Consider the following 21,353-nt stretch of genomic DNA (forward strand, 5'->3'; position numbering starts at 1 on the left):
ATTCCTTAACGTTTTAGATGTCCAGTTACATTTCTTACTCCCATTATCACCATTTCTCCCCAGCTACCTGCCAAAATACACGGGCTCTGAATCCTCTGAAGGCATTTTATTATATTATACCATTTTTTTCTGAATGTACCTGGTCATCATAGTGCTCAGCACAGACTATTATTGGTGTTTAAAGCTGTTGTTGAAAGAAATAATAAACTATTTAAGAGATCTTCTTAGATAAAATGCTTTCATTTCTTGAAATACCTCTTTGGCATTTATTCCCATTAAGATCAGAGCAATGTCTCAACTTTGAAAGGGATGGTAAAATGGCTCCATTTCTCCTCCTGGTCAATTTACATGACGATATAGAAGCTATGCCCATAACGACCATAGAAATGCAAAGACAGCCTGATACAAATATTAAATACAAAGTTAGTGGGATAGGCAAGACCCAATTAGGACATATGTCATGTACGGGTCAAGGAGGCCCATGCACCCTCCCTACAGTGCTGTGATAGATGAAGGCAGGGGTTAGGTGTTGGTGATGGTGACCTTGGGGTGTTCCTGTGGTTCCCACTCCTGCTCAGCCATCCCTGCCCATGGTCATCCCAGGGTTCGTGGGGGCTCTGAGGGACCATGGAAGGTCCAGGAAGCCCCTTTCCTGACCCCTGACATTGAACTCTCCTTCCTCCCTTGACAATACAACACAGAAGGTGGAGTTCCCTTGCATCTATTTGCCCTGTCAGTAAGGGGGCCTTTAATCTGTTTTAGCATGAAAAATTCATTAAGAATGTACTATTATTTCATCAGTGAAATCCTCAAATTTTAAATTAAATCCATAGGTTTGGTTTAGCAACCGCCGTGCGAGATGGAGGAAGCAAGCTGGGGCCAATCAACTCATGGCTTTCAACCATCTCATTCCGGGGGGGTTCCCTCCCCCCGCCATGCCGACCCTGCCAACATACCAGCTGTCGGAGACATCTTACCAGCCCACAGCTATTCCGCAAGGTACGGAGGGAGTCGAGGGGTTAAAATATAACTCCCTGTTGCTTTCTCTGCTGCTGGGAAATCTTCCTCGATGCTGACATTGTTGCTGCTGCCTGGGGGTTAATGACCTTCTATCAGGTCGTCCCGAAGGTTTACCTGCCCCATTTCAGAAACCTAGTTTGTTCGGTGACATAGTTGGATCTCTCTAGATGATGAGCTGTGTTACAATACTGGCTCAGTATTTTAAAACAAAACAAAATGATGAAACCAAACCCAACACCTTTCCTAAATAAATATGCCATTTGCTTTTTCTTGGTTAAAATTTTACTTCTACCTTTGCACTGCTGTCGGCAGTTAACTGAAGTTCTATGAGAGTTACTAACTGCAGTAGTCATAGAGCAAAGGTAACTCTGACCAAGTCACCGTTGGATGGCGCAGAGAGGTGAATGGGATCAGTGAGAAGACTGAATTATTTGGGATTATGAAAGATAGCATTCCAGGCATTCCACACGAATATTTAGGTGCTTTGAAAGCGTATTTGATAGGAAATGCGAGACTTGTGATTCTGACGCTGGCTAATTCTTATGCTGATTCATAACATTCACTACCAAAAATAGGTTCATTCTCATTGTTCATGTGATTTCTGCATTCGTGTTCTGGGTGAGTATGCCCTGAAAGTATATAAATAAGTTGCGTCCTTGCACTTAAGTGCAGAGACGGGGCTCTATTTGCTATGAGTGGTTCTCTATGCATGTTAAGAAGCGCAGTTTGAAGTTCACGTTTGGTCGGAGCGCTGGATACTCCTGGTGGCTCGGTGATTTGAACTTTCGCCCGGCGCTTTTCCTGCCGGCCTGCAAGGAGGGTTAGAGCTGACCGTCTTCTTCATTGCAGCCGTCTCGGATCCCAGCAGCACTGTTCACAGACCTCAGCCGCTTCCTCCGAGCACCGTCCACCAAAGCACTCTTCCTTCAAACCCAGACAGCAGCTCTGCCTACTGCCTCCCCAGCACCAGGCATGGATTTTCCAGCTATACAGACAGCTTTGTGCCTCCGTCTGGGCCCTCCAACCCCATGAACCCCGCCATTGGCAATGGCCTTTCACCTCAGGTCAGTCCCGTGTTTCCAGACAGACGATTTGCTGTATCCCAGAACCAAACAGTCAATTCCCCGAGGCGGTCATATAATGAATTGCCAAATTTAAACCATAATGTATTCTTTATACAAGCCACATGATTTCAGTTTTCTGGTTTCCTTTCTCTCCACCCTTCCTACGGACTGTATCAAAAGTTGTAGCTTGGGCTTACAATCCAAGTGATTTTTAATGTAATCAGGGAGATCTGTGTTTATACCTCGTTGTCAAGGCATTGGTCAGCTCCACCCCTAGTTCTGAGCTTTGGGTCAGAAGCTCACACACATTTTTTGTTTCTTTGTTTTTGTTTCTGTTTCTGTTTTTTTTTTTTTTTTTTTTTTAAAGTACTTGATCAGCTGATCTGGTTGTGAACAAAAGCACCTAATAGGAAAACACCAAAGCTTTATTAAAACAATTGGAGAGGAAGCAAGCAAGTTGTGTGGAGAGAGACCAGCTGATGACTCCAGAACTCTGGGATAAATGAGTTATAAATGCACAAATTAGGAGAATTACTGCTACTTTGGGAATATATAGATATTTGAATGTTGTAATTGTTTTTCTAATTTGCATTGGACTATGAGCCTTTCTTGAGAGATCATATTAATAAATTGCCTTGATAATTGCATGTCAGAGGGTTGGATAAATTTCCTCCATGTGGCATCTGTCTGAGGTTGACATTATTAGCAGTTGTTTAAATACAGATCGTTTGATTTTATTAGAGAGCTCTTGGCCCAGGTGGCAAGGATAGTTGCCCACTAAATTTGGAGAAATGTCACAAAGGGGTTGCAATCTATAATTGCGATCGAGAATCTCTTCAGGGCTGAGAGTGAGAGTTTTAACAGCTTTATCTTTCCTTAACCCCCTTTTTTCTCTTGGTGGCTAGAAAAACAGAGAGAAGCCCAGAATGACAGAAATGAAAAGTGAAAAGACAATTATACTCAATTACACACTAATCACCGACTATCACCGCCGCCTAAGCACCAAGAGGGCATTCTAATAGGCAGAAAATGAGATTTTAATGGCACAAAGGGTGGCCAGAATAACGGCTCCTATATCTTTGCCTTCTTCGTTTTCTTCCACTTGTGGTTTGCGTCTTGGGAGTGCAGTTCCTGGGCTCTGCACAACGGTGATAACTCTGCGCAGCTGAAAAGTTCAAAGCCGTTGGAGTTGAAAAGAATGAATAGCAAAGGCAATGAAATAAACATTTCTGCCTAAAGGCAAAAGTTCATAAATCCTTTTTTGTAACAGTCAATGTAATTAAGTTTCATAGATTCCTATAGCACATCCTGGGATAAGAAATGAGAGGTGGCTTTAAACCTCTGCCGAAAAGTAACAACATGAAAACAATGAACGTGTCTTCCTACAGGACTTTAATAAATTTAATTTTCAAGTGCTGGCATTTGTGAGTGTGATTTTGCATGAAAATCATGGACTTATATTAGTAGATTCCTCTTCAAAATGCCCAGATTTATAGCATATAAGCCTCTTCCACAGTTTAGAAGGAACATCAGAAATAGTTATCTCGGCAGTTTTTAACATCAGTCGTCTGGGACCATAGCAGAGCTTTTTTGAACACGATTGGGTTGAAAGTTTTCATAAAAAGTAAACTAACCCTATACTGCTTCTGCAAGGTGAGACCCAGGACTCCCTTGGCATTTCTTTCGTGTTCAGTCAGAACAGAAATAATGACACGGGTCCGTATTCTCGAAGTGAAAGTCCTAGTTTCTTGTAAGCATATGAGCTTGTATGTTATAATAAGTGTATTCTATTTTATTCTATTCTGTTCTATTAGTATTACATAGTTGGAGTCACTGGCACTTAATCTGGAAACTGTTCATCTTTGATTTTATGATTCCAGAGTTGGCAGTAGGGTGGGAATCATTCCCGTATCAAGCAACGGAAAATTCCACAGGCAGCTCTTCCTGTATTTCTTTATTATGCTCTTACGTATCAGGTTAATTCCCTACTTATTACTCTGTACATATCCCGGATATTTTGCATTTCTACCATACATTTCCTCCTGAAACCACCACGAGGAATCCATATTGTCTTAGTACTTGTAGCATCCTCAGCGAGTTAGAAAAGGGACAGATAATGAAGTTCCTCCTTATTTCTTTAGGCAGAGTCGGGGGACAAAAGATGATGAGCGCACCAGAATCACGCCAAACATGTTGAAAAAACAACAGAGTAGGAGAACTGGAAATTGGAACTTTCTAGAGCCTTGGGGTTTATCACTTCTCAGGATTGCCTCTATGTAAGCAAGGGGGGACCAACCCTACTTTTGGTTGTCTGGCTTTATTAGGAATATCCTAAAGAAAATTCGAAGATAAGAGCCCACTTCGAACAGCCTGGTTTACCTGTTAACTAAAGAAGAGAGAAAGAAAGACCCTTCAGTTTTACTGCTGATTATATAGAAAGGCTTATTAATAGATTGGATCATATGATATTCCAAATGGAACTGATCTTATCGTTTCTCCTCTTCCTCTCCTCCTCCACTTCCTCTGCTTCTGTCTGGACATCTAATATGCAGATGAATCAACCAAGGCTCAGAGAGCTTGAGGCCTGCTGAAGACCACCAGGCGCTAGAGAGAGAATTGGGGCTGGAACCTGGGACCCTTGGCTCATAGGCTAGGATTGCCCCCATGAGAGCATGTGGTTGGGCAGAGAGGGAACAGGTTTTCTGAAAACTAGAGGGAGGGGGCTTTCATCACATCTTAAAATCATCGAGTAGAGATGAGTTTTCGAAACTTTTGGGTTCAGGTTAAGTGACACTCTTTTTGCTAATATGCTCTTTACGTGCTTTTTTGCTTTACACACTTTTCCTATCAATCTTTTAACTTCCCCCAATAATAAAGGTTATTATTAATAATATATAATAACTGCATGGTTATTATAGAAAATAGAAAAAAAATTTTTTTAAGTGTCTTCAGAGTAGAAAAAGAAATTCCCCTGGGCAACCTCTGTTAATATTTTTACATATTGCCTTCCAGCTCTTTGGGGTCTTACACCTTTTAAAAAAATATAATTGAGATAATAGTGTATATACCTTTCCATGTTGCTTTCTATCTTTACATTTCAGCATTGGCCTTTCCCCACCAACTAACTTACATGGAATTGGATCTAAAGGCTTTTGAGTTGTTTCAGTCAATTCATTGTAGATCTTTTCAGTGGAGGCTGTTTGACATGTTCAAGATAATGTGTGCATTGCATTTGACTTTCTTCCTAGTGGGGCTGGCCATTCAGACTTGGATTTCATGAGAATTGCTTCTCTCTGTGTGTGTGTCTTTTAGCTGGTAATCTTCTGGAGTCTCTGACACATCTGTTCCCTCAAGCCAAGATTCCTCTAAAGCTTGGAATCAGAGCCATCAGCCCAAGGGTATTTCTTAAATGCCCTCAGTGCTTTCCTCAGGGAGTGTCTCAGCTTCCTGAGAGCCGGGGTGAAACAGTGATGTAGGAGATCACACCTGTCTGGCTGGTCAGATTTGAGCAGCAATAGACTGACATGTATTTTGACAAAAGATCAGAATATTGACAAAACCTTTTAGAAACTTTGGGCATATCCTTCCTCAAGTTTATCTTGTTCTGAGGGAATCAGTAACTATACCTGAAGAATATGGCCATTTTTCTTGTGGAAAAACTGAGACTACTGCAGCACAATCATCTAAACAGCGGGGTGAACTGCCTGTGGACTTAAGAGCCAAAAATCTCTCTCTTCCAGTTGTTACTAATTCTCGTATAAACACAAATGACACATTTTGCTTGCTGAAGAAGCGTAATGGCCTAGTGAGTCTTCCATAGGCCCCGGCACTGATATTCCTGCCCTGATTTTCCTGCAGGCCTTGTCCAAAGGCTTCACCAATTGTAGGGGTTGGCTCCACATTCTCCCAGAGACTGGATCTGTCGGGGTAATCTGAGACAAGAGTCCCAGGGATGGGTGACAGAGGGGAAAGGCTATGACCTCAGCCTTTTCTGTTGTCTCTGAATTGCATTTCGTCTGAACCACATAACTCTTGTAGGAGGAGATGGGCCTTCTCATACTGAAAGACAAACAGCTTCTGAGAAGACCATTCAAGTCACTCTAGTGAGGGCTTTCCCCTGCAGTAGCAGCCTTCTTCGGAAAGGTTGTGTTCTCTTGGTGTGGGGACCACAGAGAAAGAACACAGGGAAATAGAGACCATGTATTTCCCCTCCAGACCCAGATGGCAGGTTCCCAGCACCTTGCTGCACATGGAGGAGAGAAGAAGGAATGCTGACTTGGAATACAGAGCGCCAGGGAAATCCTACCATATGCTTAAGACATGAGACTAATTAACATTTGGCCCATGTTCTTCCAATTAACTTTGCTCTGCAAGAAATACTACCCTACTGCTCCCCCACGTCCAGAACACACGGAACCAAACCCAAAAAACAAGGCCAATTAATTTAACAAACTTTTATCATTTCATGCTCCACCCCCATCCCATGGCTATAATCGCCAGTTTTTGGTGACAGCTTCTAATGATTTCTTGAGTGAAATACAGTATCAGTGGGGTTGCATGGTTTCTAGAAAGCTTTTTTTTTTACTGTTATGTTGTATACAAAAATGGGCCAACTTGGCTGCATCTAGGGTTCATCAACCATTGCAAATGATTCTTCAAATGTTTTGGGTTTGGTAAAACCTAAAACACATTTTGCCAAGCACTTTTCCTCCTTAATTTTTCAAACTGTGTATTTTAGGGAAAATTTGATCCATATGGTTTTGATTCATTTACTCTTATATCATTGACATTTTTTTTTCTAACGGAGCCATTTGATATCCAAGAAGATTTCTGAGCTTTTCCTACGTTCATTTTAAGCATTTTCCTCCTTAAAAAGAGGAAGTCATCTTTGCAACCTCAGAGGCCGTAAATTTTGAGTACTCTCTCAATTCGGCAATACTTAAAAATACATTTGGTATAAATCTGGATTATTATGAATATATTTTATGTTTAGAGCAGATGGGCAGATTTTTGTTTCTGGTTTATGAGTGAAACCAATGACAAAATAAGAAAATGGGCTTAAATTACAAAAAAAAAAGTTTTGTTTTGAGGAAAGTTTAACTGTTATTAATAAATCCCTATGGTAAGAGCTATGTTCCGAGGCCTCATTTCACATTTTCGTCCAGGTCTTGGATAGGCTGTAATTGAATAATCAGTACACCTGTCCTATTTCATGGGTAATCTACTGAGGAAAGAAAAAATTCTCATAAAGCCTTGTGTACCAGGCTTAAAAACGCTTGAATGTTTGCTCGCCGCGTACCACCTCAGGAACAAAGCGTAGGTCTGCACATCTCATCAAGCCTGTGGACCATGCATCTGTTCGGTCGGGTTGCTGGATCACGGCTCTGTGGGGATGGGATGGACCCAAGAAAGAGCAGATAGATCGTCGAACTAACGAGACGGTGGTTAATGGTGGAGGACAACTGGGATCAACCTCTGTTCTTATCCATATTTTACAAAAGACAACCTTGAACTCAACCTACCCATCCAGTTGCTTTTAAAGAATAATATTAAACTTGAGATTATTAGTGTGTAATGTATGTAAATTGCATATTTGGTGGCAGCCACGCTTATTAGGGTACTTCTTCATTTCATGCATATATGTATTAGTCCGTCGTGGTTCCATTTCAAATCAGATTTCAATTGCTCAGCACAGCTTCTTTTCACAAACATTTGTTAATCCCGACACTTATTAGGGAGAAGCATTTAAGTGTTAATATGTGTACACAAAACTCAAGACGGCTTTTGATTTTGCTTGTCATTTTTTGCACCACAGTGTTCACAATGATCTCAGATTCCTTAGCTGCCAGGCAAGATGATGGGTCTTTGTCCAGCGAAGGAATAAGGGCTTACGGATCAGCTTGTTACGTGGAGGCGGTATCATCATTAAGAATGGTTGTGATGGGTACTTCTCTGTCTCATAGAAGAAGTCTTTTTCACTGTGGCATGGTAATTCCTTGACCTTTTCTCGTACTGTCGATCCATGGAAAAGTGGTAAGGTTTACCCTGGTCGGGGGGCCGGCTCCTGTTTCAGGAGAGCTATTTTTCTGGCCATTTTTCGGGCCCACATGGAGAAGCTGCTCGATGCCAGGCCATTTGTTTTGTCCATTTCACACCCAGGGTACAGACTTGGCGCCCTCGGCCCTCCTTTATCATTACGAAGAACCAGACAAGCGGGCCTGCCATCAGCAGCCCGTTTCCCAACAGAGGCATTTCCTTCCCTTGACACTTTCCAGAAATTCACCTGTGGAGGAAAGAGGAGTGATTTTGATTAAAGAGATTGGTTGGGTGTCAAACAGAGCTCGGATGGAGAGACGTTCCATGCCAAAGGGGCAGCCCCTCCAAAGCTTGAGCTTCCTTCTGTTTCATTTCTGAAGCAGCCCGTGAGCTCAAAGCCAGGGCCACAGCCTCACATGTTTATGAAGGCTCCAGGATGTTTATGATCATAAATGAGCCCATTTCAGCTACAGCAGAATAACTGTGGACCATTCGTATGTTTCCATTCTGCCATGCTAAGTTTTCGAGATGTTCTGCTCGGCGGTGGAAACATTGCTGCTAATCCATTTGTTGAATCAGTGCAGGCTGTAATTGACCCACTGCCTTTGGTTTTTCTCCGAAGGCTGTGGTTGCTCCCCTTAAAGAAGGGGAGGCGAGCCCTGGTTTATGTCAGCTCTGGCCGCAGCCTCTTGAGTTTAGTTACAGATTGGGAGAATTTTGAAAGAAACAACTATTTGGCCCAAATCTCCTTTTTTTTTTTTTTTTAAAGAAGGGAGGGAGCAGCATCAATGACTGACTCTTACATCATCTCACTGAAATGAGCCACAAGCGAACCTTTCTTGCTGAATTATGTTTTTTTGTGTGTCTGCTGAATTGATTTAAAGAGAAACTCCATCAGCTACTTTCCCTTGCACATTGGACAAATCAAATGCAACAACCCCATGGTTTTGGGGACCCATTTGAATTCCTTTAGCTATCGGGGGAGAAAAAATTGAGTGTGATAGCTAGGTCTATAACGAAGCTACTAGAATAAAAAGTTTTTCTTTGTAGTCAGTAAAAGCCCAGGAAAGCAGTGCTGAGTTCTAGTGTGAGGCCAATGGTCTGAATCAACCCTTTATATGTGGTTGGAATGCAATGTAAAGCTTTTAATTTATTACTGCATTTGCAAAATGGCAATATCTACAGAAATCTGAATACTTGCATATTTATTCAATTAGGGGCTGAATGTGTGCTTTGTACTGCAGACACAGAAGACTGGATTTACTCATTAGTTGTGTACTATTTTTTTGTTTTCTTTTTTCTAAAGAAATCTGTTTCTGTGAAACAGTCTGGGTCTCATCAGAGGTGTGTATTTTTTTTTTTTTTCTGTAGAGGTGTGTATTTTTCAATGTACAGTATACTATTTAAAATTTAAAAATTACTAGCTAGAGTTCAGCGAACTAGAGTTTCAGAGGTTAGTGATTGCATTGTTCCCGCTGATCAAGGAACAAGTAAGATGGGCAGTGGTGAGACAGTGCATTCTGCGGACTCACAGGGTAGGAGCTCCCCCTGGAAGGGAATATTTCCTCCCTGTGACAGGACGGCAGCCCGTCCTTGGCGCTGAACTAATGAAGGAGGCAGGCATTATTTAAAGAAAGAACTTATCTTCTTATCTCACAAAAAAACTGAGGTCTCATTTTGGGCAGCTTGCATTAAAAAAAAAAAAATCGAATTAAACTTTGGATTTCAAAACCGCCTGCAGCTCTGAGCCTCTACATATGGGACTCCACAGGAAAATTTCTAGTTCAGTGGCAACTCTGCTGTGACTCTTGCAGGCAGAATTTCTTCTTTTAGCCTCTGTTGAGGTCCGTTGGTGTGTTTGTACCTTGTGCAAACACGTACGCCATACCACCCTGTGTTATATGATAAAGTACCCATTCCCCTCTTTCCTATGAGCTTCTGGAGGAGTGGTACTAGGTCCTAATCATCTTGGAACACCCAGGAACCAAGCAGTGCCTCATCATAAAGGCTTGTTCCCCATAGTGGGATCCTTGAAAGGTGGTTTGGGGAAAATGGATTCTGAACCAACAATTTGATAAATGATACAAATTATACCCATTTATCTTTCAAAGTCCCAGGGCACATTAGCCTACTAAAGGCTCTGACAAGTCTTGCAGTGTAGAAACATGTTTGTCTCACTCCGTGTTTTCTGATTTAACTATGGAGCCCTTTTGCTGAGTATTAAACTACCAAGTTTTGAGGAACATTCCCTAGGAAGGGCTGAATGAGAGAAAACACGGATGGAGACCCACTCACGATTTGTCCATGTCTAAAATGCTTCCCTTGTTTTTTTTTTCTTCACGAGTGAATCTTCTTTCTTTTTTTTAATTTGATTTTATTATGTTATGTTAATCAACATACATTACATCATTAGTTTTTGATGTAGTGTTCCAGTGAATCTTCTTTCTATGTAATGTCCGATGTTATCTTTTCCTTCCACACATTGTACCCCTGCTCTGTATAAAAACTTAGCAGGCAAAAGAGTGATTTTATTTTATTTTATTTGTTTATTTTTTAAAGATTTTACTTATTTGACACAGAGAGAGAGACAGCGAGAGAGGGAACACAAGCAGGGGGAGTGGGGGGAGGGAGAAGCAGGCTTCCCGCTGAGCAGGGAGCCCGATGCGGGGCTCGATCCCAGGACCCTGGGATCATGACATGAGCCCAAGGCAGATGCCTAACAACTGAGCCACCCAGGGGCCCCAAAAGAGTGATTTTAAAGAAGAAGCTGTGAACTGCTTAATAATGTTTAGATAGGTGGAGAAGGGCGCAAAGAAAGGAAAGAGTTCCTGTTTAGTGACTTGATTGCAATGTGGATGCAACTCATTGATCTAAAGAAGGAGCCTCGGGCGCCTGGGTGGCTCAGTTGGTTAAGCGACTGCCTTCGGCTCAGGTCATGATCCTGGAGTCCCTGGATCAAGTCCCGCATCGGGCTCCCTGCTCGGCAGGGAGTCTGCTTCTCCCTCTGACCCTCCCCACTCTCATGCTCTCTCTCTCTCATTCTCTCTCTCTCAAATAAATAAATAAAATCTTTAAAAAAAAAAAGAAGGAGCCTCAAGGTCAAAAGCACCAGATTTCCAAAACTTATCAGCCATTTGCTAGCTGTATTTCTTCGGGCAAGTTGCTTAAACTATCTTCGCTTCTGTTTCATCTTCTTGTTAAACGGGGAAGATAACAAAAAAGAATTGTCCAATAGAGCTGGGCTGAGAAACACAGTACTTTGGAAATTTGGAAATGCTTTTTGATGAGTTAATAATACGAATGCAATGGGGCTTTCACTACTGTTTACAACAGAACAGCCCATGAATCTCTGACAAAAACCAAAAACATTATGTTTGTTCCTGCCAAAGAACGCAAATGTGGAAACTGAGTAGTATCAAAAGAAAGGCAAGTTTCTTCATGGAGTGGAGTGTTTTCAGCTGTTCTATTCAGACATTTTAAAGAATATTGGTATCCACTCAGAATGCAGGAATTGTAATGTGCCTGAGATACAATAGTCCCCAGAAATATGATATACACAACTTGGTTTTGTTTGAGAAATTCAGAATACAATAACATAAAAACTCACTACAGCAAGAATAAGAGCCAACGGTCCTTTATTCCATGGGGCTAGGAGTGGGGAAAGGATAGGGTCATCCTGATGGTTTCCTTTTCTTATTCTTATTTTGATTTACTGAAATCCAATATTGACATGGACACATTTTTAAAAAATCTACAGCCAGCTTCTATGGTACTGGATACCTCAAAGGTAAGCAAATCTGATAAACACCATGCTTTTCTCTTCAGTAAAGAATAGAGGTAGCTAAGACAGCAGGTACAATAGAGAGGGCTTAGAAAGTAAGGGACAATCCAACCAAGTAATTTTGAGTTAATCACTAAATTACAAAGATGCTACTTTGTCAAGACCTGTAGGAGCAGATTTAGTTTCTATAGCTCAAAGAACTGTGTAAGTGGTTTCACCGTGGGCCCTAGATGTTTCCAGCATAAACATCAGTTTCCTGTGCAATAGGAGACATAACCACTGTTCAATTTATGATCAAGGACATAAGTAAATTTTCAGGTAGAAAAGCAACACAACATCTTTATTGGCTCAGTATCCCTGGAATTGGGTCAGGGAGGGAATCGAGGTACGTAGGATTTTAGCTTAGTGGGGTAGTAGCTTCTGGTTTTTGGAAGACTGTAATTTCAGACGTCGCATATCTGTAAGAGTTACTGCAAATTTCCATGCATCTTGGATGGATGCTTATTCTGCTTTACCACAAAACCTGTGAAACAGGCCAGCACACATTTCCTAAAGGATATATTCATTCTTAGACTTTTGCTAGGCTGTCCTCTGCTTTCCCATGGTTAATAGAAATAGCCTTCTTGACATCTACTCATTAAATTAGTATCAGTTGTCTTATCAGTTGACTCTTTACTCTGAGAAACATACCTTCTTTCCCATGAAGAGAAGGATAGGGAAGCTTCTTTTCTGTGATCTTAGGCTAAATGCAGCCATAGAAATATTTGCCTACATCACACCTGGTCTGGAAGAAAGAAAGGATTTCCTTGTTGAGATGGGCCACTGTTGTCCTCCCTTAATAGGCTGGCGTGTCTGTCCTCCGTGTTGTTAGAGTGTTGGTGGAAGGGAAAATCTCAGGGGAAAGAGAATACAGTGTAGCCCAACATCTTTTGTTTCAGAGGGGCAGAGTTTAGGTCCTTCTTTCTAAAAGCCAGCGTGGACTTCTAGTTTATTGTAAGTTTTTGTGTGTGTGTGTGTGTGTGCGTGAATCTTAGACAGAGCTGGGCAGCTAAGGCGCAGCAAGATGTGCATTTATGAGTGGTCACGATGGTGAATCAGCCCCGCAGTTCCTTGAATGCAGGTTTACTTTATGGGCAATTAGAGATGAAGTTTTAATCCATCTCCCCGAAGTACTGTGGGATGGCCAAGTGTAGAGCTTTTCCCTTTCTAGATTTGGAATCCCAGGTCCCAGAGGGTCGATTAATATTTAGCAAACATGTCCTGAAGTCGTCATGAAATTAAAGCAAGATATAGGTTTGATTTTCCACAGTCACGTGTTCAGGCAGGTTTTTGAAGTGGTGATGGGTTTGAGTGCTTACCTTTCGGAGGACTGCTGCGGTGGTGGGAAGAGTTAACGGCAGGTAATACCATTCCTTCCAGAGAGAGTTTGAGACTCTCTGCGTTAAGTGATGAATGAGGGTATCTGACCCACATCTGTTTTACATTAGAATGGAACATTGCCCTGACATCGTTAGGAGCATTTGTCAAGATTCCCTGGACAGAGCTTCTGTAAATTACATGCTGCAAATGTGTCAGGGTCAGATAAGAGGATATCATTAACTCCCTCAAGTTTACTCAGGGCTCTGTCAGTCCATCTTAATATGCTAACAGCCAACAATTTTCCTTGAGCTGTTTTGTTATATTTTTCATTCATAGAAGAAGAGAAGTCGATGCTCTACCCCCTACCCCCAATATTGCACATGTTCTTTTCTCATAAATCATATTAATTGTAGACATGGTCACAAAGCATATTAAATGCAGGCATGCGTAAATGAATTAAAACATATGAGAATTTTATTATGACCCATGGTGGGTGTAACATAGTCAAATACCAACTGTATTAACTGGCATCCTTTTTCATTTGGGTGCAATAAGCTTTTTCTTAATGGGCTTTATTTTATTGATAATAGATGGACATGATCATCACTGGCTAGAAGTAAACAATATGTATGTGCGTGTGTGTATGTATGTGCGTCTGTGTGTGTGTGTGTGTGCGTATACATGTCATTATTGCATGCCATTTCTATGCTGAGTCTGCCTGGATTTATGTTTTAGTCAGCAGTGCCTAAAGAGTATTGCTTTCAATTTAACAGCTTAAGTCTATTGAGAAATAGGTACTCTAAAGAATTGAGGAAATAGAAGTTATTCTGTGATTGGTCACAGGGCTGGAGATTAAATCACATCTATCACTCAGAGTTTATCTGAGACAGTACTTACTGTGCTCTTTACAAATAAAACTTAGAAGTCCCTGTAGCATATGAACCACACTTGTCTGGCACTCATACTCTTGAATCATGCATTAAACATAGCTACTTGCAAAATGTAAGCTAAGGAGTAAAATAAAAAAAAACAAGGATGTGTTTAGCGGGACATTTTACAAACACTGGTTTTCTATCTGGTTAGGTAAAGAAAGGTCAGGCATGCCCTTCCCATAACTGTGGGTGTGGGTGAGAAGGTCACCATACTTACCTTAAAGAAACTTCTGCCCTCAGGCAACTTCCCTCTTACGGCTTTTGAACAGACAGGGCCAAAAAATCTAATTATTTAGATTCTAATCAACTGCAGGATCATTCCTAAGGCATTTGGATCTGAAGGCAACGTTCTGGTTCTCAGTTGTTCAAATTTAGGCTTTTCCAGGCTCCAAGATACAGTCACTGAAATTTAACCATCAGATAGACTACTCCTGCAGCATGTGTTAGCAAAAAAAACAAAAACAAAACAAAAAACAAAAAACATTTAGACATTCGAGTATTTTTGTTTGGTTTTGAAAATACGTTATATCCAAATTAAGAATATATGTAGTCAGTATATACAGCTTTGGAGGGGAAGCTAGAAGCTAAAAAAAAAAAAAAAAAAACCCTTCATATCATACGTAGCTATATTTCACAGCTATGTTTTCTAAAACATACAGAAATGTATATCATTGCATGTTAAATCACAAGAACATCTGATTACTCAAGAACAAAAAAGAAAGTAAAGACACGAACCAGGATTCCTACTAAGGAAAAAAGACATGCCAAGATGTACACCATAATTTGCTAAATATTTGAGATTTCTGATTAGCTCTGAGCCTTTTCAACTGACGGCAAAACCATAACACTTAGGCTAAGACAAATATTTTCCAGACTCATTGTTTTGAACGTAAATCTTCATTTGGCCCGTAGTTTTTATCTTTTATATTTACTCTTCCATTAGGAAAATTAATTCAAGAGAAATATGGCATGAAGCAATTGTAAAGAGTTAGTTTTTTTCCTGAACCATATAATCTTCCAATCAAGATATAAACAACCTATTTGGAATTCTGAAACTTGAGAATGACCTTGAAGAGATCTTTCGAAAATGTCTCTAATAATTCGAACGATGGAAGGATTAACACAAGTGTTGGCACATGATTCTAAGGCTTTGGATTTTTTAAAAAGGTTATCCATAAAGCAATTTAGAAACAGTGTCTGGGAAGTGTTTTTGGAGGTAACAATTTAGAAATATACTTAATAGTTGTTTTTTCAGACGCCTCACCTAGGAGTTGTACTCCGTGTGAAATCTTCCTCCTATACCCCTTCCCAGTGGGACAGAGCAGAGATCTTTATTACAGGAAAATTCTTCTTGGTCATTGCATCTCCTGGACTTATCTGGCATTTAGGAAGTGTGTGGTCCGTGTCCCGTAGACAGAAATGATTAGCCCTCAGTTTATTTATTTTTCTTTGAAATTTTTTGTGAGAACCTGTGGCTGTGCTTCCCTCAACCCCAAATTTAAAAAAAAAAAAAAATCAGGCAGAAGTGCCAGTCCTGTCGTAGAAACAGCTTACTAATGGTTTATGAGGGGGGAAAAAACACCCATTTTACAACAAATGAAGATTTTATTTTAGGCTTTGAATGACAAATTGCTGTCGGAAAATGCATGTATAAAAGAAACTGCGACAATATTCTGAGAAAGAAAATATGACTGGAAGTCATTCCATAACCATATTATGGGGGGAATTCTAAGAAGTTCGTTTACCAAATTCTTTGTGCAGCAAAAAGAAATTTCCATAGCTTCCCTTGAACCACATGAAATACAAAATAGCTTTTAAAGAAATGTACATAAAAGTGTAATGGGACCCTTCCATAGAGACTTGAGGTTTTAAATTATGTTAGGGGAAAGTAATGCATTTTGTATTGATATAGTCACTATTTTATTTTCCAAAACAGATTTCCTTTTCATTTTTTAAATTAGAAGTTATTAAAAAGATGTATATTTCTCAAGTTTTCTCCATGTGAAATACTGGAATCATTGTTAGTTTCTAATCATTTGTTAATTTCCATTTCGGGCCACCTGTAGGAAAATATTAGTGCCTCTCGCCCATCCTTATACAATTCTCGAGAAAGAAATCATGAGGACAATATGTGACCATCACAGTGGAAATAAGAACTTGTGGGAAGAATGTCTGTCTCTTGGGCTCTGTCGGGGAAGTCAAAGGGAGCAAAGATGACTGGTCTCTGGTCCTTTTCAGTTTTCACATTAGCCACTGCGGGTACCACGCTGCCGAGCTAAGGGCTCTCGATCATGCGGAAACCGTCACTGGCTTTTTGTGTAGGACACAGGCAATACTGAAAGGAAGACCCCAAATGGGTCCCTCCTGTTCCATTCACCCAGCAACTTTCTGTTGCCCAGGAATAGGACTCTGGCAGATCCTACTATGTCTTCTCCATCCTCCAGGAGATATATTTCTAGGCCCTAGATTTCAATCTTGTCCTCAAGTATTTTCTAATTCAGCAGCTGCACCAAGTTGCAGAACCAGAAGCCGAATTTGGCTTGCAGGAAGGACTCATTTCTTCTCTTTTAGGATCTTCATGGTTTTCTCCCATGGACAAAATCATTACTGCTTTCAAAGTTAATGCAAACAAGAAATATATGGCAGAGGATTAAAAAAATAAGTTTATCACAAAAATGTATATGTAGCTCATGAGAGAGTATGCATGTTTTGAATAACAGTTTGCTCTTGTTCTTCAACTATAATTGTGTATGGAGAATTCCATTTCTCCCTTAAAGTGATATAATGATAACTAAGTTTCAAGTAAGTATTTTCATGAAGGGTAGTATTAATTTAAATGTAATTCCATTTTATCCAGTTCCATTGGCCATTTTTTCTTCTTGGGATTAATATAATTACAAAATTGCTTTTGCTAAGTGTTTGTTTTTATTTAGCACAGTTTATTTACAATAAAATATTTGTGCCCTATGTCATTAACTCCCTTTCGTTGACACGGTCACATTTGTCATATTTTTATTTTTCCCATGCATTCTTGCTCATCAGGCCAGTACACAAAGAGATACCCCTGATTTGAAAGGGGTAGGCTAGGCATTGAACAACCTCTATTTTAGATTCTTTTCTCCTAGTAGAACATGCCTGAATAATTTGAGCTGAAATAAAATACTTAATAAATTAGTACATCAATAGCATTTTTTTGAATTTTCCAGATATATGTATGTAAAATCATCTATACAAACTGAAAGGCAAAAAAAAAAAAGAAAAAAAAGAAAAAACAAAACATGTAGGTGGAAGAACATTCAGGAAATAACTTAAATGCATTCTGAGTTATGTTCAAGTTTTTTAAATGAGAAAATGAAGTAATTAATTTACTATAAACAGCGTCGGGGAGGGCCCATGAAGAGCCCCACGTTCTGGTGACTCCCCACCCTCCTGGAGCTCCAAGAATCTACTGGCTCTTTATTTTGTGACTCTCACTTTCCCCAAATCCCCAGTAAAATAAAACGACGCTCTGTCACGTATGATTATTTTTTTAGAATATAAGTAGTTTTTAAGGCTTTTTAAAAAGCTATTTCACCACGTAACTCGAGAAAATTTAGATCCCCTGGAACATCTTTAAAAATCTGGGTATTGCTGTGTTGCTTTCCACACACTGGCCCCCCGCTTCCCACATGCTTGCACACACAACTCAAACGAAAAGGCAGATGAGGAAACAGAGACTAGCTCTTCAGGGGAAAGGTGGGGGAAATTGGTGGCTTGTTAAAGTAGAGGAAGAAAGGGTCATCCATAGAACGTGGTTAAGCAGACCTGCCCCCCACTTTTGTCTCTTGGGGCTAACTGAACATGTAGATCAGTTTAAAGCTGCATTTCAAGATTTTGTTTAGATAGGAGGCGGATGCAGACCTTTCCCAAAGGGGATGGTGGTGTCATTGGTTTTGGAATCTAAGATGTCTTTTCTGGGATGCAAGGCTAGGCCCTCTCTCCCGCCTTGCTGAACCCCCTCCACCCAGGAGTCTGTGGCCTGAATTACCTGGGCGGACAGCGCGAGGCCAGAGTCATGGCTTGGGGCTCACCGCTACCCTCTCCTCTCGCTCGTATTTGTAACTTCGCCCCTCTGTGCTTCAAACTCCCTCAAACCCAGCAGGGAGATGGTGGCCATGTGCGCGGTTGTGGCTCCCGCCTGAAATGCTCGGTAAACAGGCTCTTCACCCTGTCCCCATCTCTTCTTGCAATTGTTTCTTGACCCCTGCCGCTGGATGGTACGAAGTTGAGAAGAATCACTCCCGCTCGCCCGGGGCAGTTTTCCAGCTGCCAAATTAGTTAGCCACTTAACTTCCATCCCCAGGAGCTGTAAGGGTCCGCGAGCTTGAGTTTGCAGAACACTTCCCCGTGTGATCTGAAAGTTGGCCTGTTAATCACAAGGTGGTGGTTGTTTTGTTTTGTTTTGTTTTTGTTTTTTAAAGTTTTCTTGCTTTCTAGGGTTATTTACAAAACTGAACAGAGTTTTTAGAATATGCTTGTATTTCGGGCTTTTCTTTCCTTTTAACACCTTCTTATATATGAAATGCTTCGATAAGAAATGAAAAGGCAGGGAATGGAGGCAGTTACTTGGAGAGTTCTTTAGCACTCCCTTCCTTCCTTCCTTCCTTCCTTCCTTCCTTCCTTCCTCCCTCCTTTCCTCCTTCCCTCCCTCCCTCCTTCCCTCCTTTCCTTCCTTCCCTTCCTCCCTCCCTTCCATCCCTCCCTCTCTCCCTCCCTCCTTCCTTCCTCAGTACCTAATATGTGTCAAGTACCACGTTGGGTGCTAGGAATATAAAGGTGAGTCGGTTATTGCCCTCAAAACTCTCATAATTCAAAGTAGGTGACCAAAGTCATGATTGCACAGTGGGAGGGATGAGTAAAGCACCCAGCAGCATCAGAGAACGAGTAATTATCTCTGATCACTTAGGGATGGCGAGATAGGGAGAGGAGCTTTCTTGAGAGGGAACACTACGAGAATAGACACCGGCATCTTAAAATACATGAAAAGAATTTCATTTGAATCCGTTGATTTTTATTTATTTATTTTTAATTTTTTTAAAGATTTTATTTATTTATTTATTTGATAGAGACAGATAGTGACAGAGAGAGCAAGAAAGAGCACAAGCAGGGGGAGAGGCAAAGGGAGACGGAGAAGCAGGCTCCCCGTGGAGCAGGGAACCGGACGTGGGGCTTGATCCCAGGACCCTGGGATCATGACCTGAGCCGAAGGCAGATGCTTAACCACTGAGCCACCTGGGCACCCCTGAATCCGTTGAATTAAAAAAGAAATATATAAGCTAATGTCTGTTTAAAATCACATGTGAAACGTCCAGATGTAATATATGATTAGCCAGTGTTTTGTATCAACAGATAGAATTTCTCCCTCCGTCCTTCTGTCCCTTCTTTGAAATTCTAGACCGATTTTATCGCTAGAGGCATGGTGAGGCGCTCTTTCCACCTCTTTTTCTTTTCCGTCCCTCCCCCCCTGCTCCCTCCACGCCCCACCTTTCCTTTTTCTGAAACCGACGTCCGATGGCTATCACTGGGCATGATGCGGTGTCCGAGCCCCTTTGCGTTGTGGTCAGTGTCTTCTGGACAGCCCTGTGCGAGCAGATTCCCAAAGAAGGAAAGATGGGACTTCTCCAGTTATCCTTTCAGCTCTCAGCTATGATCCGGTCCTCTCTGCATTCTTACTTCTTCCCAATCTGCCTGTTTATTTTAGGTAATGGGACTCCTGACCAACCACGGTGGCGTGCCCCATCAGCCCCAGACCGATTATGCTCTGTCCCCTCTCACCGGGGGCCTGGAACCTCCCACCACGGTGTCGGCCAGCTGCAGTCAGAGACTAGACCATATGAAGAGCCTGGACAGCCTGCCAACGTCTCAGTCCTACTGTCCACCCACCTATAGCACCACGGGCTACAGTATGGACCCTGTCACAGGCTACCAATATGGGCAGTATGGACAAAGTAAGCCTTGGTCTCTCTGGGGCTAATGACTCCTGACGGGATGCAAAATCTCAGCCCTTCCTCAAGAAAGGGGCGGCGGCGGCGGCGGCGGCATGACTGGGCCTGACGTCCCAGTATCAGTGTCGGGGCAGAGCCCGCCTTCTGTTCCAGCAAGGGCTCCCTTGTATCGTTATTTTCTTAGCTGATGTCAACAACATCTTGCGGTTATTAATTGCCGCGATGTGAAGCCCGATTGCCACTAGGTAAAACATGAGGGTTGGCCAAAATGAAATAACCCCTGGCATTAGAAACACATGTTCTTAATGAGGTCAGCTCAAGGATCATATGGGGTATAATCCCAAAGACACAGACTTGTGTCAAACTTGTCTCAGGAATAAAAATATTAGTCTCGATCCTTTGATACCACGGTATTAAATATGACATTGTCAGGCTGTAGCTGATTTTGCCCCTCGCTGTGAATTGTCCGAGCATGACCTAAAAAGCTACGTGTGTTTCCTTTCAGGTGCCTTTCATTATCTCAAGCCAGATATCGCATAAGTGAACTGTCCACCTGGAGCTAAAACTGGCCCTGTTTCCGGTCTCCACAGCCTACACGTGAAGAATCTTCTCAGAAAAAAAAAAAAATCATCTTTTTGGGGGGCGGTCTCACCAGGAGATGGAGAAGAGTGATTGATTTTTTTTCTCCAGTAGTTGGTTTCAAATGCTTTTGAACATATTGGACAAAAGCAGTGGAAGAAAGGAAGGCCTGGAACAGTGAAAAGACAAATGCAACATTTTAAGGCAATGATTTAACATGGCTACACATCAAATACCCCAACTCTTTAGTGCTGATGATCAAGGAGCGAAAACATTTCATTTGTGTGTGTGCGTGCGCGCGTGTGTGTGTCTCTGTGTGTGAGATGTATCCGGACTGGTTCAGGCAAGCAGAATGTTCTAAAATATAGTCGGAGAGTACTCTCAAGTATAACATGTTTGACGTTCAATGCTGACACTTACACCATTTTAAAACTGCTCACGTGATGAAGCAGGAATGGAGGAATCCTTGACTTTTTTACACACTGGAAATTGATATAAAAATAAATGGCACCATTTTTTAGGAAGTTAGACTAGATGTAAAGGACCTCCCAAATAAATTATTTGTGATCTTATCCTCATTTGTAACCCAGTTGTCAAT

At 41.4% G+C, this 21,353-nt stretch overlaps 1 protein-coding gene across 2 annotated transcripts in view; it reads left to right on the top strand.

Annotated features, from left to right (window-relative positions):
* Positions 1–20,936, top strand: part of PAX3 (paired box 3) — a 95,262-nt gene extending 74,326 nt beyond the window's left edge. Inside the window, exons 6-10 of one of the 2 annotated variants that reach the window (XM_032410689.1) lie at positions 834–999; positions 1,870–2,084; positions 19,933–20,179; positions 20,682–20,712; positions 20,870–20,936. In XM_032410689.1, coding sequence (XP_032266580.1) covers positions 834–999; positions 1,870–2,084; positions 19,933–20,179; positions 20,682–20,712; positions 20,870–20,936 — 726 coding nt within the window. Of the gene's footprint in view, positions 1–833; positions 1,000–1,869; positions 2,085–19,932; positions 20,180–20,681; positions 20,717–20,869 lie in introns of those variants that run through there. The other variant, XM_032410784.1, reaches the window with a different exon arrangement.
* Positions 20,937–21,353: the final 417 nt, after the last annotated feature.

The sequence above is a fragment of the Phoca vitulina genome, unplaced genomic scaffold (assembly GCF_004348235.1).
Source record: "Phoca vitulina isolate PV1807 unplaced genomic scaffold, GSC_HSeal_1.0 scaffold1, whole genome shotgun sequence".
In the NCBI taxonomy this organism is placed as follows: Eukaryota; Metazoa; Chordata; class Mammalia; order Carnivora; family Phocidae; genus Phoca; species Phoca vitulina.